The following is a 19357-nucleotide window of genomic DNA, read 5'->3' as shown; positions in this document are numbered from 1 at the left end:
TCTTCTTCAGTATCTTCTTCATCCTGAAGTATTTTGATATTTCTCTGTAAAGTCGTTTCCCTTCCTCTGTTTCTTTGTTATTATGGTACAAATGTTTCTGACAGTAATTCAGATTTACTTTTATTATCATTATGATATTTGCTAGCTCTGAATATGACACCATCCCTCTGTGTACCCGATCAGTGTGTACAGCCACCTCATCATCAGTTATTCCTTCTGTTGTCCTGACTCTAGTTTTCCTTTCTCTACCTGCCCACACGGGTTATATTTATTCTAACACCTTCGTTCACTCACACTTCTACAACAGTGTGGAGCTGTATACAAATAAAGTTGTATGAATACGTCACATCCTCCTCCACCGTCTTCACATCAAACAATGTTTCCTGAAGGTTATATCTGGTTTCCTGCTCCTGAACATTTGCTCCCAGGCTGCAGACATTACGCATCCTGCATCCAGCAGTTGAATCCAACTACAGACCAGTTTCTAAATTGCCTTTTCTTTCTAAAGTTCGTGAGAAAGTTGTCCTTCTTCAGCTCCAGACCTTTCTAGATAAAAATGGCGCTAGTCTGGTTTTAAAATGCACCACAGCACTAAAACTACTCTTTTAAAAGTTTCTAATGACCTTTTGACTTTTACTGACTTGGGAGATTCTGCCATTGTCATACTGTTAGACCTCCGTGCTGCCTTTGATACCATCATGGGATTCTTATCTCTCGGCTTGAGCGCTGTGTCGTGGTTTGAATCTGACCCGTCCAACCAAAGTTCTTCTGTTGGATTGGGGGATGCATCATCCTCAAACGCCTCCCTGTCTGTGGGGTTTCCCAGGGGTCCATTCTTGGTCCAGTTCTCTTTTCTATTTACATGCTCCCTGTGGATTCAATTTTTAAAAACATGGCATCTCATTGTTATGCAGACGACTCACAGACTTACCTGCCACTGAAACGTAAATCTGTGAGTCCTCTGAAGGCGTTGCTAGATTGTTTGGATGATGTTAAGCCATGGATGGCTTTAAACTTCCTTCACCTAAAGGAACAGAAAGCAGAGGTGAGTGTGTTTGGTCCCTGTGACCACTGCAACTTTGGCCCTTTAGAAATGAATAAAAAACCCTTTGCGAGGAACCTAGGAGTGATTTTTGACTCTTATCTAACATTTGATAAACAGATTAATGCTGTAATCAAGTCCAGTTTCTTTCATCTTCAGCTACTTGCTAAAGTGAAGCCATTTCTCTGTTTTTAGAGGCTCTGAGAGAGATATCAGTGCCTTCATTTCATCTGCCTCGACCACTGTGATAGTCTTTACTCTGGTGTTAGTCTGTCAGCCGTCAGCTGGTCCAAAACACTGCAGCACGGTTACTAACTCTCATTGCAGTGGCTGCCAGTTAGTTTTAGAATTAATTTTAAGATTTTATTATTTGTTTTGAAGGCGTTGCACGGGTTAGCATCCTCATACATTTCTGATCTTTTAAATTGGACACTCCTGCAAGATCGCTGAGGTCAGCGGACCAAAGATCAGGCCTTTGCTGGGACCGCCCCTTCACATCAGCACCTCCCATCTTTGGACACTTTCAAAACAAGTATGAAAACCCACTTTTATTCCTTGGCTTTTAAGTCAGAATGAGTTTGTATTACTTTTGTCTTATTTCTTACTCAAATTATCTAATTTTATGATTCTTTTTCTTAACTCTTATCATATCTCCCTATGTTTTTATTTCTATTATCTTCATTGTACAACACCTTAGTCCGCGGCTGTTGTTTTAAATGTGCTAAATAAAAACATTTGACTTTGACAAACTGAGTCTGAAAGTCTGTAATACGGCAGTAAATAATAAAGATTGCATTTATAAAGCGCTTCTCACTATTCATTCACTCTCACATTCACACTGGTGGAGGCACCTACAGCCACAGCTGGGCCAGACTGACGGAGGCGAGGCTGCCATATCGCGCCATCGGCCCCTCTGACCATCACCAGCAGGCGGCAGGTGAAGTGTCTTTCTCAGTTAACAGTGTGTGTGTGTGTGTGTGTGTGTGTGTGTGTGTGTGTGTGTGTGTGTGTGTGTGTGTGTGTGTGTGTGAATCATTAACAACACAGAGTTTTACACACAACTTTATTTCTTCATTTTTATGGTGGGAGCAAAAAACCAGGTGAACTTAGCAAGATGATCACCAGTGTGACCTCTGACCCCAGACACCACAGTGTGACCTCTGACCCCAAACACCACAGTGTGACCTCTGACCCCAAACACCAGTGTCACCTCACACACACACTTTGTTTTCTGACGTGGAATCAGTGAGGTGTGGTTGTGTTGTGGTTCATTTACACAAGTCATGTCATGATTCATATGTTGTGCTGTAAGCAGAGGCAGGTCCCTGTGACAGGCGTTACACACAGAACACACAGCAGCTCCTGTGATTACCAGAGATGGGCAGTAATGCGTTACTTGTAACGCGTTACTGTAATCTGATTACTTTTTTCAAGTAACGAGTAAAGTAAGGGATTACTATTGCAAAATCGGTAATTAGATTACCGTTACTTTCCCGTAGGAACGCTGCGTTACTGCGTTACTAAAACCGTGATTTTTTTTGCGAGAATGTCTCATGACAGTGACGTAAGCAAGTGCGCCGTTGGTGACAGCAGCTGTGTGCAGATCAACAATGGATAATATATCGAGTGCAGAGAGAGTATGAGCGTGCAGCGTTTAAAGCGTGGAAGTACTGACCTTACTTTGAGTTTGATTCCATAAAAAGTGACAAAAACATTAGTGTCCGCTGTGCGTGGGAAGAAAACTTCTTTTTACAGCGAAAAAAACCCCTAAACTTCCGAGCAAGCACCGAGTAGCTACGACGTAATGGGAAACTCACAGAGACACTCGCGGATTCTTCCACTGACCGCAGCACACCTACACCAGGGTAACCCTCCGCCTACCCTGCTCCTGCTTTACAGGTGAAAATAGAGCAAAAGGACCACTGAGTCTTTGACTTTATTTATTTTCTGCTGTGTTTTACTTGCATCTGTTTGAAAGAGTGAGTGAAAACACAAAAAATATTTTATTTTATGTGCTGGAATGTGCAGAAAATAGGTTTAAATGTTAAACTAATTTCTTCAAGTCAGAGAATGTTGCATATAATTAAATGTTTTGCTTGATGCATAAAGTTAAAAGATTAAAACTGATAAAACAAGTTAAAAAAAGAGACTTTTCCATTTGATTACATTTTGTATGATGGATTATGTAGAAAAAGTAGAATTGGGCTGAAAGATCTATCGCTTTATCACCTCTTCAGGTTGTAAATCGTGTTTTTAAAAAGTAACTAAGTAACTAAGTAACTAAGTAATTAATTACTTTTGAAAATAAGTAATCAGTAAAGTAACGGGATTACTTTTTTGGGGGAGTAATCAGTAATTAGTTACTGATTACTTTTTTCAAGTAACTTGACCAACACTGGTGATTACACATCACTGTCGTGTGTTACACACAGAACACACAGCAGCTCCTGTGATTACACATCTGTCTCTGAGCTGCTTCTCGGATTGAAATCTTTCAGAGAAACTCTTCCTCCTTTGTTTTCTCATAAAAGAGGAAAAGAGGATGATGATGAAACGGTCAGAGAGGAAACAAAATATATAGATGATAAATGATCTGATACGTTCAGTTGAACACACACACGTCTCTCACAGGCGCTGTTGTTATCTTCCACTGTTGTTGTTGTTGTGTTTCTGTATCTTGGCTCTCAGCTCGCGGCACATCTCTTTGTACTCTGACGTGTTCTTCGAGTACAGGTTTCCGCCCTTCAGCCAGCCCATGATGCTGTGCCTCTCCTCCTCGTTCAGGACTCCTTTCTTGTAGTAACCTTCCACCAGCAGCTTGTCTCCAACATCGTGGTAGCGCTTCGTTGCGTCTCTGGACATATTTGAGATGTTCAGCGAGAGGATTCCTGCAGAGTTCACACAGCGAGCAGGGAGAGGCGGGGTTTACTCACTGAACAGGAAACGGTGTCTCTGACAGCATCGCACTATATCTGTTACTGTGACCGCTGAGGCGAGGACTCATTAATGTGATCGTTGGTGCTTCACGTGTTCCTGTACTAATATTTAACCTGTGTGTGGCTGTGAAACCAGTGTAACCAGCACTCTGACTCTGTGCATTAAACTGCTGAAAGACTCTTGCATCATTTTTGCAGACAGATGTTTCTTTGTGTCGTTTCTATGGTGACGAACATCTTTGCTCATTGTCTCATCAGTAACCTGGTAACAGCACATAGTACTTCTATCTCTAAAGGCTTGTTTGTAGCGTACCTGCATCCTCTCTGAGAGAATTGGATGTGACCGGATTGGCTGCCAGCAGCGACATCTTCACCAGTTTTTCCCCGTCTCCAGAAATAAGAGTCTCCTCAAGCTTCTCGCTGGAACAGAAGCACGTTAGCTATCCAAAGAAAACTCTGAGTTTAGCTCCAGGACGAACAGATTCGTTCTCACCTGATTATACGAGACTCTTTTCTGTTGCGCCAGGTCAGGCCTGCCTCGTGGTGCGGCTTCAGAACCTCTCTGCACAGCCCGCGGTCTCCGTTTTTATCCAACAGAGCAAAGAGGTTGGGGCTTTTGTTTTTCAGGTCCTCTCTTAACTTTACGTTCTCAGGGTCCTGCAACGTTTTAAGGGCATTCTGAAAGACACATCTAGGTGGGACGTGGTCGGCTTCCACCGCCAACCCGTTCTCACCACATTCTCTTTGGTTTGAGGTTTGCACCCGGATCTTGTACACACTGTTGGCAAGAAACACATTCAGAATACGATTTAATGTGTGTTACACGTGAAGTTCGATCTGCTGGTCGTCGTGGTCACACATTAAATACTTACTCAGCGTGCGCTCCAACCAAACCCAGACGTCGTTCTTGGATATCTTGTAATTCCTCTGGACTCAAACCTTTCTTGCTCATGTCGCCCAAGATGGCGTTGAAATCGTCTACGGCTTTTCTTCGCGCCTTTCGATCTCCTCCACATATGTAATATCTTTCAGGAGAGTTAAAGGTTTCTTCATATCCTTTCTGCAGCTTCAGAGCTCCTGCGTATTTGGGTAGGTTTTGCTGAAGCTGAGTGGAGATAAAACATGCCATAAGATGAGTTACCTAATTGCTTCCAACATCTCCTGTGCGGCCTCTGAATAACACAAAGGCTACACCTCCTGTAAAAAGGTGAAACACTGATTGGGTCCATAATCGCACAGAGCTCCAGAGGCCAAGTCAGGGTGGGCTAAGCCTGTAGAGGCGGCCACAGAGACCGGGTTTGATGAGTCCAAGGCGGCTCAAGATGAGTTAGAGTTTCCCAGTTTGCAATTTCTGAGAAAAAGAAACCTTGTGTTTACTTGCATATGCAATCAGTGACTTAGTGTTGCACTAGCCAGCCATAAAGGGTGAGACTGGCCCTAGTGTTTTCCCATTTGAACGAGCTAAACCAGATCATTGTGCACCACCTCTGGTTTGTACAACAGCCAAGCAAGTTACTGAGGAGTCTGTTAAATCTGCTCCTCAGCTTGTAAACCCAGCGGCTTTTTCACTCAATTCAGTTTTATTTACACAGCGCCAAATCACAACAGCAGTCGCCTCAAGGCGCTTTATATTGTAAGGTAGACCCTACAATAATAACCCAACAATCATATGACCCCCTATGAGCAGCACTTTGGTGACAGTGGGAAGGAAAAACTCCCTTTTAACAGGAAGAAACCTTCAGCAGAACCAGGCTCAGGGAGGGGCGGGGCCATCTGCTGTGATTGGTTGGGGTGAGAGAAGGAAGACAGGATAAAGACGTGCTGTGGAAGAGAGACAGAGATTAATAACAGATATGATTCAGTGCAGAGAGGTCTGTTAACACATAGTGAGTGAAGAAGGTGACTGGAAAGGAAAAACTCAATGCATGATGGGAATCCCCCGGCAGCCTACGTCTATCGCAGCATAACTAAGGGAGGATTCAGGGTCACCTGGTCCAGCCCTAACTATATGCTTTAGCAAAAAGGAAAGTTTTTCAACTGCATCGCTTAACACCACAATTTTACATGTGCACTTTCTTTTTGGGGGGGGGGTCCATACAGCCAATATTCATTTCTAAATTATTAACTAACAAACTTGTGCTTCAAGTGCTTTGTCAATATTGTAGGAAATGTTAAACTTAATCATCATCTCGGCTCCTCTGACGACCTGTATGCTGTTGCCTGCCACTGAAAGGCAGTGGGGAGAGGGGACACTTGTGCATTTATCGCAGCATATAATGTGTTTCTGCTGCTTTTTCAGCGTTCAGAGGTTGATGGCACTGTGTCAGAGCTGGCTGTGAACTTCAGACGGATCAGGCCTTAACTTAACAAAAATGTTATCAATAGTTCTTTTCATCTTTTCTCATTACCCACAGCTACATCCACTCTGTCAGGCCAAGGCTGCTCACTGATTTCTATAATCCATTCGATTCAACTTAGCCTCAGACAGTCAGAAATATTATAATTCTGATCATTTATCAGCACTGACTTCATCAGAATTGTGAACATCACAGCAGATGTCTTTGTGTGAAAGTAACTGAGAATAAAACAGAAAAACATGAAGGAGATTTTCCTGGTCTGGCTTTTTATAGCAGATAACCTTAAACATATTCTACAATGTTCTGCATATAAAGTTTAAATTTCTTCAGTATTGAACAACAGAAATTAGGCTTTCTTGTCCGAGGTCATTTAAGTCAAAAAAGAAAAAGACAGCGCTGTAAGCAACGGTAGACTGGTGGGTAATAAGTGAATGAATAATACAGAAAACAGAAATTTGAGACGGGAAACTGTTCCTGAAGTACAGAGAGAGAGAGAGAGCTGTGCATGAAGTGATTTTTATCATGATGGAAGCAAAACAGCAAAAGTCAGAGGGAATTCATGACGACATTGATCAGATGTGAAGCGCAGTTTGCTGCTTCTTTTGCTGCTTCTTTTGCTGCTGGCGAATTTTGGTTGGAGAGACAAAACCTGCAGCTCAGAATCAGTGCAAAAAGCCGTAAACACAGCGCGGACCGGATGCATCAGAATCGCTGAGCTCCGACAGCGTGTCCGTCTGCGGGCCGTCGGGTGAGAAAGCCGAGAAAGACGAAGCTGATTCTGATGCGTCCGCTCTGTATTTACGTCTTTGTGTGGAATCCGTTAATGAATTGATATCGCTAATTTACGAATAAATTCTTTACAAATCCTACCATGTGAATTCATGGATTTTTTTTTCACATTCTGTCTCTCACAGTTGAAGTGTACCTCTGGTGCAAATTACTGACCTCTGTCATCATTTTAAGTGGGGGAACTTGCACAATCGGTGGCTGACTAAATACTTCTTTGCCCCACTGTAGACCATATTAATAATAACAGTAAGACTTACATTGTTTCTGACCTGCTCCCGAAGGATCCGTGCCTCTTTTCCTACATCACCTGGATTTTTACCGGTGGCCTGGGCAACAGCGTGGTAGAGGCAGTTCTGATCTTCTGAATTTACTGGGATTGTGGTCCCATCTGGTCTCAGGATTTCAAAATGACCTGTGCACGGGCTCTGTTCACCACGAATCCGTTTAGTTATCCTTGAGAAGAACCCCATCGTCCTGTAAAAAATACATTAATAAAACAAAAAAACAACAAATCAGTCACTCTGGACAAAAAAGGGAAAAGGTGAGACTAACAAATCTCCCTCTAAATACAAGTAGTCCATAACATTTGTTTATTACTTTAAATTTTATTTAAGAGTTTTGATTGGGACCAATAATAATGTTGTTGTACATAAAATCTGTCATGTAAGTTGTGTCCACCAGTGAAGCTGTTGGAACAATATTGATGAATGAGTAATAATCCTTCTCTTTCTACTAGAAGCATAAGGAAAATGAATGTGGGGAATAATGTATATAATCAGATTAAACTATAACAGTAAAGGAAGTCAATTCAATTTTGTTTTATATATCACCAAACCACAACACCCAGTGCATCATGGGAATCCCCCGGCAGCCCACGCCTATTGCAGCATAACTAAGGGAGGATTCGGGGTCACCTGGTCCAGCCCTAACTATATGCTTTAGCAAAAAGGAAAGTTTGAAGCCTGATCTTGAAAGTAGAGATAGTGTCTGTCTCCCGAATCCAAACTTATGCTATGTCTTCTAATGATGCTGCCTAAGGGAAGCATGTATAATGTAAACAGAATTGGTCCTAGCACTGAACCCTGTGGAACTCCATAATTAACCTCAGTGTGTGAAGAGGACTCTCCATTTACATGCACAAACTGGAGTCTATTAGATAGATATGATACAAACCACTGCAGCGCAGTACTTGTAATACCTACAGCATGTTCTAATCGCTCTAATAGGATATTATGGTCGACAGTATCGAACGCTGCACTGAGGTCTAGCAGGACAAGCACAGGGATGAGTCATGGTCAGAGGCCATTCCCAGCAATTTCAGGGTTCCTTCAGTGTCGCCTGCCTTCGCCTCTGACAGTTGACTATGGCTGCTGGAGTCCCTAGCTTCACATTTCTCAAAACAGAATCACCCACAAAAGTGGCGAGAAAACTACGTGAGAGAGGAACAGGTGGTGTACCGGGGTGTTCTGTTTAGAGCTACACTTCCTCCTCACCGTCACCCAGCCTTCTTTCTTGTTGCTCAGGACTATCTGCTGAGGAAGAGCTAATGGTAGCAAAGCTAGCGTTGCCCACACTAACTACTGTCTATGCCAGAGTCCAGAGTCCAGAGCTGGTTTTCCATTCACTGAGCCTGGCCTCCAGACGTACAATCAGGCAACATTTCTTTCCAGTATCTGTGCTGAACAGAGGAGAAATTAAACATTTGAGAAGGAACTAATGACTCAGCTACAAGCTAAGCTAATAGCTACGCTAAAGACAGTCATTGGGTCTTTACTGTGGGTGAGTCAGCAGAAAGCGCGCTTTGGATAAACCACATGAAGATTACAGTTTGACATAAGCCTTTATCTGAAGGTATATAATTAAACAAGTCACACATGGTAGCAAAACACTACTGTGCACTGTGTTAGGAACAGGAAGTGATACGAGAATGCCAGAAAAAATAGAAACTGGGGGGGGGGGACAGGAAAATAACGGAGTCCTTCCCAGTTCACAGCCAGTAGACCAACACAGGACAAGTCATTATAGTGGGACCACAGGATGTCAGGATGCCAGCTCTGTGTTATTATTCACCATGACTGGTGTCAGTTCTAGCTGTTCAGTGGGTTTCTGATTTGCCCTCAGACTAAACAACTACACCAGTTTGGGGAAAACAGTTTGTTAGTTTGTTTGTCCCCTGATTATCAGACAGGAGAATAATTATTAAGTTTTTAGATAAAGTTTCTTTTTGACATTGATTGCAGTGTGTGATCATAATAGGGTTGATACGCTCCTCATTAGAAGGATACGAGCACTAACCCCACGGTGTGAAGGGTTAAGTAAGAGGCACAAACAGAGCTGAGTGTAGCTGCATGCTCACAGAACAGACAGGAAGGGCTGCTTGTATGATAACAGGGCGTTCCAGTGAACAAGAAATAAACACTTAATAGTGTTCCTTTAAGGAATGGAGCATGGAAATAAAACATCCCTATCTGGGAGGTAGGGAGTTTTCTCACACAGGACAAGATCCCTGACTGGAGGTTAATGGCCGCTGCCATGAGGAACAAATCAGGGAGTGCTGAGCCTCAACCACGACATCTCCCCATCAATAAGCAATCACAATTATTTCCTGTTTCCATGTGTCTAATATATACTTTGAATTATGAATTGTACTTCACTTCTCCATGTACAGACTGCCTGACACTGTCCACAGCTGTGCAAGCCCAATTTTAACTGCCTGATAATAAAAGAGAGTGAACTGCTAGACTGTCTCCTGAACTTCTCTCAGCGTAGAAGAACCCGACAGTATCAAAACCAAAGTCTGGAAATTGGGATGGGGAGGGTTACCCTTGCAAAACAGGTCAAAATTAACTTTCTGGCCCATATGAGTTGGTCAATTAAAAAAATATATATTATTTTGACTTAATTAAATGAGAGGCGCAATAATATCAAATATGTATGCTTCACTCACTGTGTTGGATTTTCTGGCTCCTTCTTCAGTTGGAGGACTATATCGCCTGCTGAGTCCTCCTTCCCAGGATAATAGTCTTCTGAGAGCTTCTTTCCATCTTTGTCCACCATAACCAGTTTGATTCCTTTGCCTTCCAGAGCATCACTCTGGGTGAGGACGTGGATGTCCAAAGCTGTAGCAGGGCGGTTAACATCAGAAATGTCCTCAATGTAGCACTCCAAGTCTTTCTTGTCAGACTCTGACAGGGACTCATGTGGACGCTGGAGGACCTTTTTCATGTTGTACTTATACTCCTGGCTGTTAAAGAAACTTTGGGTGTCAGCCCTGCCAAGTATGTTGCTAACAGCACCACCAACAGCATGGTTTATTTGACTTATGCACATTTTGCTCATGATGGAGGTCATATGCCTGGAACAGGCCTCAACATAAGAGTTTGAAACACTTTCTGCAATCATGTTAATGAGTTTATCTTTAAAGCGTTTTACATCTGATAAACTGTGCCTTTCATCCTGGTCATTGCTTTCCTGAGGTAGTTTTTCCATGCTTTGCAAGAGCTTAGGAACAAAGGTGTTGTTAATGATTTTCTCTGTTGGTACCGAATTCCATATTTGTACAAAGGCTGTGGCATATTTAGCTGCTTCCAAACCCATTAGAATACTTTCTATTCGATCGGACCCTTTTTTGCTCTTTATGTGTTGTGTTACAGCACCACAGACCGCTGAAAGTCCATCAAGAGCCTTAAGAGCCATGGTACAATTCATCATCAGGTCAGGAATCACTTTTCTTGTTATCAGATCCACTGACTGAAGCATTTCTTCCTCACAGTCTTTGTGAATTCTGAATTCACTGGACCCATTCTCCAGGATATTCTTTGGTATTCCTGAGCAAATGAAGCTTGTGAGAACTTCATCCAGGCTACGGTTGGCTTTTATGAGTGAAAGCACCTTTTCCTCAAAGACTTTCCTCAGAACGTTTTGGAAAAAAGCATTAAATGCCTTCTCAGCAGTATAACTCAGAGCACTGACGCATCCTTGCTTCCCCAGTTCCTGAAGTGCATACTTCCCTGCCTTCAGAAAACACTGTTTTACTGTGTAGGCACTAGTCTTTGCTCCTGCGATCAGACCTTTTGTGCCACTACGCACTGCACTTGCAGCTTTCTTTAGTCGGCTGAATCCACCAGAGATCAGAGACAGCCCGATGCTGATGGCCTTGGAGATTGCCCATTCAGCCCAGTCAAAGCCTCCTTGTATCATTCCTTTGATCCCTTGAATCATGTCAGATACTCCCTCACAGATCAGTCCAAGTCCAAACTGACTGGCACCACCACATGACAGAGCACAAACAAGAACACCTGCTGCAACTTGAAGGGCGCCGAGAACAAAACAAACAAGGGCATCATAGCAGAACTCGGGCTTCTTTTTAACCTCAAAGACTGTGCTAAGGCCATTCTCATAGAGCATCATCAGCTCATTGGTGGTGATTAAATCTTTATCTTTGGAAAGATGGTACACACTGGAATCCTCTACCTCTGCATCAGCTTTGCTGCCATCGAGCTGTCTCAGAGTTGTCAGGGCACTTTCGATGTATCTTTTCCAAGATTTGAAGATAGTCATCCTGGCTTGCATTTGGATCTGGAGGTTGCTGTTTGTGTGGTGTGGAACAAAGCCACTCGTCACTGAAAGATTACAAAACATCATCGTATTTGTTGATTCTGAGAGATAGACATCCACTGCAGACTGTGCTTCCTCCAGTAATTCCTTTGCCTCAGCTATGTAGTCTCCTTTTCTGAGGTTGAGTGTGATGTAAGCTTGATTATAAAGCGCCACAGCACTGTAGAAATGATCGCACTCTGCAGCTCTCTGCCAGTAAGTCTTTGCACCAAAGTCACATTTGGTTTTGTTCATGCAGTGTAGGTCAGTTCTGCTTGCTGCCTGTTTGATGTAATCATAGATGTTATAGCTCGTCCCCTGCAGGAGGAAGTCACCAGTCTTCTTCAAGTGTTTGGTGAGGTCTTCTCTCAGCTGGCTGATATCGTCATGTCTGCTGATGTGCTCTTCATGAAGGATGAGCCACAAAGCCCACGATTCTTTCAAAGCATCCAGTGCAGTCTGATAGTCGAACTTGTTCTGATGGATCTTAAAATATTCAGGAACATCCTTCAGCTTCATCTTGGACAGGTCACTCCTTTCTTCTACCGTGTAATTCTTGTCAAAGTTACAGAGAAACTGACAGAAACTGGAGAACAGAGTTTCCTTCATGTCAATTTCACAGAGTTCATGTTTCTCCATGCTGTCTAAATGTCTGAGCTCATACTCCTCTCTGAGCTGTCTCATGGTTTCGATGGAATGGCCTTGGTAGGCTGGTGCAAGATGGCCCTGGTTGAGAACCATCTGGACCATCCCTGGGTTTCCTTTTCGGGCGGTGCGTCCAAAGACCTGTCGCTCCACACGGTGACTTCTAGGAAAGTATGTGAGGAGCACAAAGAGGCCTCCACTCTCGTTTACGTCCTGCTGAACGTGTATGTCTGTCCCTCGGCCACCGAGGTTTGTAGCAATGATAATGTTTCCCGGGCTAAAGTTCTGCTTCTCGATGTTGTGCTTCTCGCTGATTGTGTACATGGTGATCTCATTGGCTTGCCTTTCTGGAACATGCATGTTTGTCTTCAGCTCATCTGCAGTTTTAACATCTTCACAAATGATAAGAACAACTTGGCCTCTGTCTGCAGCTCTCTGTGCAGTTTCACAGATCACCTGGATCCACTGCATGTTGCCTCCACTCACCTGAACTGCTGGCAACTCAACAAGCTTTTTACAGCGGTGAGCTGGAATGACATAGCTTGCTGTTTGGTAATGCCGTTCTAGAAATACTTTCTCAGCTTGCCCCCCTAATGTCCCAGAAACACCAAAAATGCCTTTTCCATTGAGGTACCGTTTAAAGAAATGGACATTGGACATGTAATTTGTTACATTGGACAGCTGAGAAATGGCCAGCTGATGCTTCATCTCCAGAAACTGTTGTAGGCCGTCACCCCATCGCTTGTTTTTCTCCAACACCCCACTGGCCTCAAAGTCCACAGGAATTATGGCATCATACTGATGACTGTCAGCATCACTGAAACCACCTGCGTCAGCTTCCGGTGCTTTCTCAATCATGTACTCTCTTCCCTGAGTCATTCTGATGGCTTTTAAGGCGTTCTCGGCAAAAACTGGTAACTGATTCTCAATGTATGTTTTCAAAAAAGAGGGGATCACAATAAATCCCTTACACTCATCCAATGACTTCACTGAACACTCATCAGAATATTTAATTTTCGATTTTAATTTGTCCACAGCTCCTTGGATGAGGGATTCCTCGGACATGATTTCACAGGTACAGCCATTCTCCAGGAGGAGCAGGCTGACATCAGGGTCTCCATGAGAGCTGTCCTTCCTGTAAAGTTTGGCTTTGTTGTTCATTAGTGAGTAACAATTTACAGATACACCGTTTTCTATTTTTGTCTGAACTTGTCTCAGTAGCTCACACTGTTCTTCTGGTCCAATGTTGGCCATGATTTTCTCAGTAGCTTTCCACCTGGCATCCTTAAAGCTGTCAGTCTCTGTTTGTGTCTGACCATCTGCTTTATTTAATTCATCCACATCCTCCTGTGGATAAAACCCCAGCTGGGCACCAAGAATAAGTATGTCAGCAGCTGAAACATCTTCTGATTCTGAGCCAACCACTGCTTGCATTACAGCCTTGTGGAAGTGCTGGATCCTGGTTCCCCACCTGATCTCCCCTGTTTCAAACATTTCTATTGGCTTGCAGGATGACATCATGGCCCAGATGCTTGCCAGGACTTGCTCCATGTGCCTTAGGCTGCCGGCTTGGTGTGACAGGAACGTGACCTGGACACCGCTGTCCAACGTCATGTAGTCCACCTCATCTACTACCACACACTCAAACCTCCTCGGACCTCGGGTAGTCTTCTTCTCAAACTCTTGCCTCAGCGTATCTGCTGCAAATGTACCAACAGTGCCATAAACGACCTGCTGGCTGTATGCATCCTCAAGCAGCTTGTCATGATCTTTAAAAGAGCAGCTATCGATTTGTGTCGGAGGGACCGTGGATGATGTAATACCAAACACATCATATAATTTTCTCCACTTATCCTGATCACGACTTGCTAACAAAGGAGAGCTTGTCACGATGTCCACCTTTATGCCTCGGGTGGCCTGTATTGTAGCAAACATGGCTAAAATACAAGTTTTGCCCTCTCCAGTGCTGATTTCCAACAGACAACCTTTCCTATCCCCAGACTGTGGCAGCAGGAGCAGCAGCAGTGATGCTAGCTGACTGGGTCTTGGGAAGTAGCCCTGAACATGTTCACCGCTTTGAGTGGTAAAGGCGGTGCAATCCTTTACAGCTCTGGATACGATGATCAGGACTTTCTTCAGAGCATCAATCTTAGGATTGTTAAAATCGAGAGCAGTTATTATCTTTTTACAGTCTTCAATCATCTCCCTGTTGATGGGCACACTTCCATATTTGGGTAGCTCTTCTTCAATATATGTCAGGACTTCTCGCAGGAGTGACGGGACACACTCTGGAAAGTTTTTGTTTTCCATTTCAGCCAAAAGTGTGCAAGCATCTTTGTCTCGCTCAGCTTTGTCCACACAATGTTGGATGTACTCTGCAGGATCGTCTTCATTCAGGGCAGAGAGAGCGTCGTCACAGCTCAGCCCGTACGTGCACGCTTTGTGGAGGATTTTTGTGACTGTTTTCTGATCCATGCTTAAGGTCTTTCCAAGGAAAAGCTTGATGTCTTTTGGTGCCCAGAGGTTGTTGAAGACTATTTGACTGACGATCTCCTTACCTGATCGGGGTAGCTTTGAGGACAGATCCAGAACATTTGCTAACACCTGTTGGGCCAGTGTTGGGTTGTCAGCATGTAGCTGTTCCTGCAAACTGAGGAGGAACTCTGTCTTCTTGTCTTGTCCATTTTGGAGGAGATCTTCAAAATCAGGGTCACCCTCTAAGGTCACCTTCAGCACTGCCTCCAGGATGTTGAACCTCTCAGTCAAAGACAGCAGCACGTATCCAGTAGTCTGATCCAAAGCCCACAGTAATGAAGTGGGGACGAAGTGGGGGTGCTCGTTAAAATATTGTAATGTCAGCTTATTTTGGAGAGTCTTCATCCTGTCTTCCAGCTGGATCTGTAAATGTTCATCCTCTCTGATGTCATACTTTGATAGAAGTTTTTCAAACTTCTCATTAACATCAGCGACCTGTATTAAAGAGGAACAAAGACACGAGCGTAACAGTGTCAGCAGCAGGAAACTGTATGCAGGGTCAGATGCTGTCATCCTCACCTGACCATAATGTTGAATTATTATGGATGTTTTGGGTATCTGGCAGTAAGGACAGCAAACATCTGTTCAGAACTGTGATGATGTTCTGCTATGAGGACCTTCAGGAGTAGCAATTGATTTTTTTAATTTGCCTGGTTAAAAGGAGACCTATATAACAAAATATTATGCTAATTATTAATGTTATACTAATATAATATTATACTGATCTGAACTGTTTACAGTCTGCCCCAGGGCAGCTGTGGCTACAACCATAGCTGCCTCCACCAGTGTGTGAATGTGAGAGTGAATGAATAGTGGCATTGTAAAGCGCTTTGGGTGCCTTGAAAAAGCGCTATATAATATGTGTATATGTATATATATATGTAAATCCAATCCATTATTGTTTGTTTTTTTTTCAAAAAAGAGAAATTTGTCATCTTCCAGAGTATAGGGCTGGGACATAGGGTTACGATGACTTAAATGTTAGACATTTATAAGGACCCAGAGCCTCTTTGCTATCCTTTCCCAGATGCCCGTAGCTGTTATTACCTGAGGCTGGACCCTACCTCATCTCTCTCTATGTGAGGTGCTTCATCTTCCAAGAGCTGGTGTAGAACGTGAGAGTGCTGCTGACGGTGCTCCCAGGTTTGGAGGTTATCCTCCTGAAGCCTGTTGTGCGCTTCAGAGAGCTTTTTTCTTAATGTTTCATTCTCCATCTGCTCTTGGATCTTTCTCTGTCGCTCAAGCTCTGCCTGACGCCTTTTCTCTTCTTCTTCTTTCCTGCGTCGTTCCTCTTGTTGGCGTTTCTCACGTTCTCGTTTCTCTTCATCAGTTCTGCCTGTAGAGGAATGAATGCATGCTTAGAGAAATTTAATTTGCTTTTAATTTGTTAAAAGCTTCTGACATGAAACCCTGTTACACTGCAAAGAGCTTGGTATTGGCTCTCACTGGAATACTGTGTCACTTCCTGTTCCTGGTACACACTGGTGGCTTGTGTAGCGACATCTGTGCAGCCCAGTTCATTTCAAACTCTTACTTAGCAACTTATTTCATCCTGTAACCTATGTCTGTTTTATCAGGGCACACTTCCTCTTCAATCAGCTGCAAATTTTATTCAGTGTTCACTCATTGTGTCATTAGCAGTGTGGCCTGTGTTTCTGTGCTTTCTTCATGGCACTTTCCTGTTCAGTGTGTCAAGTGTTTAGTTATTGCGTGGCCTATTTTGGGGGGTTAGTACTTATAAATAATAATAAATATAAAGTAGTAATAAATATAGCTTGTTCATAGTTTTGGAGGACAAACCACTGAAAGTAAGCCTAAAACTGGCCAGGAGCAGGTGTGGACCAACGTAGCTTAGCCTGATTAGCTGTCCCACACCAGGTCCTCCTGAGCAGCAGGGAAATCAGGCGGGTGGGTGACTGTGAAGAGGAAATGTAGCAGCAAACTATTTCTCCAGGCTAAATGATGATCTTCTAAATTTGTGACACGCCGTTTGCTCTCCAGCTTACGAGTCGTCTGCTTTAGGGTAAGTTGTTGAGAATTATACCACGGAGTCAAATACTTCTGATTTGAGGCTCTGTTGTTCACAGCAGCTACAGCATCCAGAGTGACGTAGTCAGTCACTCTAGGCTTTTGCTAACTTTCTGATTTCTTTCTGGTGTGTGAACTCTGGTCTTATTAAGCAGTACACACCACTGACTGATACTTACCAAAGTTAGGACAACGGTCAACAACACTACCTAACATGTTGTGGACCAGTTCAAATTCTTTGTGGTCTTTACTCTCTCTTATGGTGTACGAAGCGCCACCACCTGCACCAGTGAGGTCACTTCCTGAATGATCTCCGTATCTAAAGGAAAGGCCCCAAAATGGTGGTAATGCATGCAGGTACTCTCCTGTGCTGTTGCCACGCACTGTACGCACACCCTGAAGGAAAGAGAGGGGGAGGGACCAGGATGAATGACCACAGACAAGGGTGAAACTTATCATTTGGTTTTGTAGACTTACCTCTCTCCCCTTGCTACAGTAGTGAAATGTGTAGGGAGTCTCATTATGTATCGTATAGAAGCTCCACATGGTTCAAGCTCTATAAGACAAATGAAAGAGAGAATTTAGAGAAGGTCAGAAGAAGTTTTACTAACATTGTGGAGATGACTGGGTGCTGAGAGAAAAGCTGTGACCACATGAATGTCTCTAATCAGGTTTGTGTCCAGAGTGTGGATGTTTGGAACAACTCAACAGTACTGGCAGACTGACAGTTACTATCAGGGCTGTACTTTTACAGAATACACGGCATTCGTTCTGAATGCAGACACTTACAGTTGTGTGACTGCAGTTGTGGGCCTTAAATGGATACTTGGATCTTTAATATGCAGTGAGATTGTGTTGGTCATCCAGGTAAGTAAATCCCAAAAGGTTGATTCTGTTCATCTGGACACGTGTGTGTGCGTATATGTATATACGTTTTTGTTCCATAACCATTTAAGAAACTCCAAATGACTGTCTTACTGCATCCACCTCAGCAGTGATGGCATGCTGTGAGAGACCCTGCTTATGCAGTTTAACAACCCAACCAAGTTCAAAAACAAAGGTTTTTTTGCCTTTGCCATCTGAAAGTCATGACAGTGTGACTACCTGACAGAAAAGGACAATGAATCCACATTTTTGCACAGATTTGGCCTTTTAAAGGCACGTGGGCCTAAACGTTTGATTTGCTGTAAAACAGCCTGTTTCAGTTTAAACGCTGTTTTCATTTTTTTTTTTTTTAAGTGACATCAGAAACAGCAGCATGTGACATCACGTGATGGCGGAGCTTCAGTTCATCCTTTGTCATCTTTTTTTTTTAATAGGACAGGGGGAAAGAATGAAAGAAAGAGGGGGAGAGAAAGAAAGAAAACCAAAGGGGAGAAGAGACGGTGAGAAGGGGGGGAAGAGAGAAAAAAAAACAAACAACAAAAAAAAAACTCCTGGGTCACCTGTATGGAGAAAAAAAACAAACAAACAAACAGAGGAGACAGCAAACAACAAAGAGCAACATAATAATAGAAAAAAAAAAAGCACCATCACAATAAACTAGCTAGTCATAGATATCAATAGTTACTAAACGCTGTTTTCAACAAATAGCATACTCAAAAAATATTTTGTCTCTCTCCCACTTCTTCTTGTTGCATGTTGAAGCTCTACTTGGAACCTTGTTAAGATCCAACCATGCGAAATTTGAAAGACTACACGCCTTTGGAGCGGGATTCCCGACTGGGACGTCTGTATCCAGTAAGGTCCCCACATACTAAGCAGGCCTACCGCAGACATGAGTGAGACAGAGAAATATGAAGGCATGCCGGCTCGGATGTCACCCAGATTAACAAGGTCCGCGTCAGGTGTTGAGGAACCAGGGCACCCTGACGAAAAGTGGGCTACTGGAACAAGAAGGCATCGGTGGGCAAGAGATGAAAACAGGGCGTTGTTGGAATGCTACTACGCCAGTAACCCCGGCGGAAGGGGCTACATGAATACGATGAGGGACCTATGGATGCTTCAATACCCTATGGATGCTTCGATATCCACCATCCACATTGACGGCGAAACAACTAGTAGCTCAGTGTTCCAACATTCGAAAAAAGGGACTGCTCTCACAGCTAGAGACTGACGAGGTACAACACATGTGCTACGGCAAGGGGGAGCCAGGACGCCAGGTCAGGGGGGAGATATCATCACCCCCACACGAGATTGGATACAAAGCCCCAAGTACAATCAGGCTGATTGGAGCCCACACCCAGTTTCACACCTTGGCTCAGGCGATTAGAGGATCATCAGGGGGTCCTTTTGTCCCTCTGTGGGGGGAAACTCCCACTAGGTTTATATCTGGGACTCTCCACCATTTGACCTTAGAACTGAAGAAGCTTCTCGGATGAGAGGTGAAACGTCTTCAAGTAACTTAAAGAAGTCCAGACGCTTTTCTT

At 43.6% G+C, this 19357-nt stretch overlaps 1 protein-coding gene across 2 annotated transcripts in view; it reads right to left on the bottom strand.

Moving 5' to 3' along the window:
- Nucleotides 1-3153: 3153 nt before the first annotated feature.
- The window catches only part of LOC105941041 (uncharacterized), a 28638-nt gene continuing 12434 nt past the window's right edge, over nt 3154-19357 (bottom strand). For both annotated transcript variants that reach the window (XM_076889516.1, XM_024803868.2), the window contains 9 exons: nt 17406-17484; nt 17108-17324; nt 15965-16236; nt 10072-15335; nt 7382-7598; nt 4851-5083; nt 4472-4756; nt 4292-4398; nt 3154-3930 (listed from right to left, as the gene is read on the bottom strand). In XM_076889516.1, coding sequence (XP_076745631.1) covers nt 3683-3930; nt 4292-4398; nt 4472-4756; nt 4851-5083; nt 7382-7598; nt 10072-15335; nt 15965-16236; nt 17108-17324; nt 17406-17474 — 6912 coding nt within the window. In that variant the 5' untranslated portion in view covers nt 17475-17484 and the 3' untranslated portion in view covers nt 3154-3682. The remainder of the gene's footprint in view (nt 3931-4291; nt 4399-4471; nt 4757-4850; nt 5084-7381; nt 7599-10071; nt 15336-15964; nt 16237-17107; nt 17325-17405; nt 17485-19357) is intronic.

This window comes from Maylandia zebra, linkage group LG10 (assembly GCF_041146795.1).
Source record: "Maylandia zebra isolate NMK-2024a linkage group LG10, Mzebra_GT3a, whole genome shotgun sequence".
In the NCBI taxonomy this organism is placed as follows: Eukaryota; Metazoa; Chordata; class Actinopteri; order Cichliformes; family Cichlidae; genus Maylandia; species Maylandia zebra.
The sequence above is the reverse complement of the archived record's forward strand: the minus strand, read 5'-3'. Positions and strand labels throughout refer to the sequence as shown.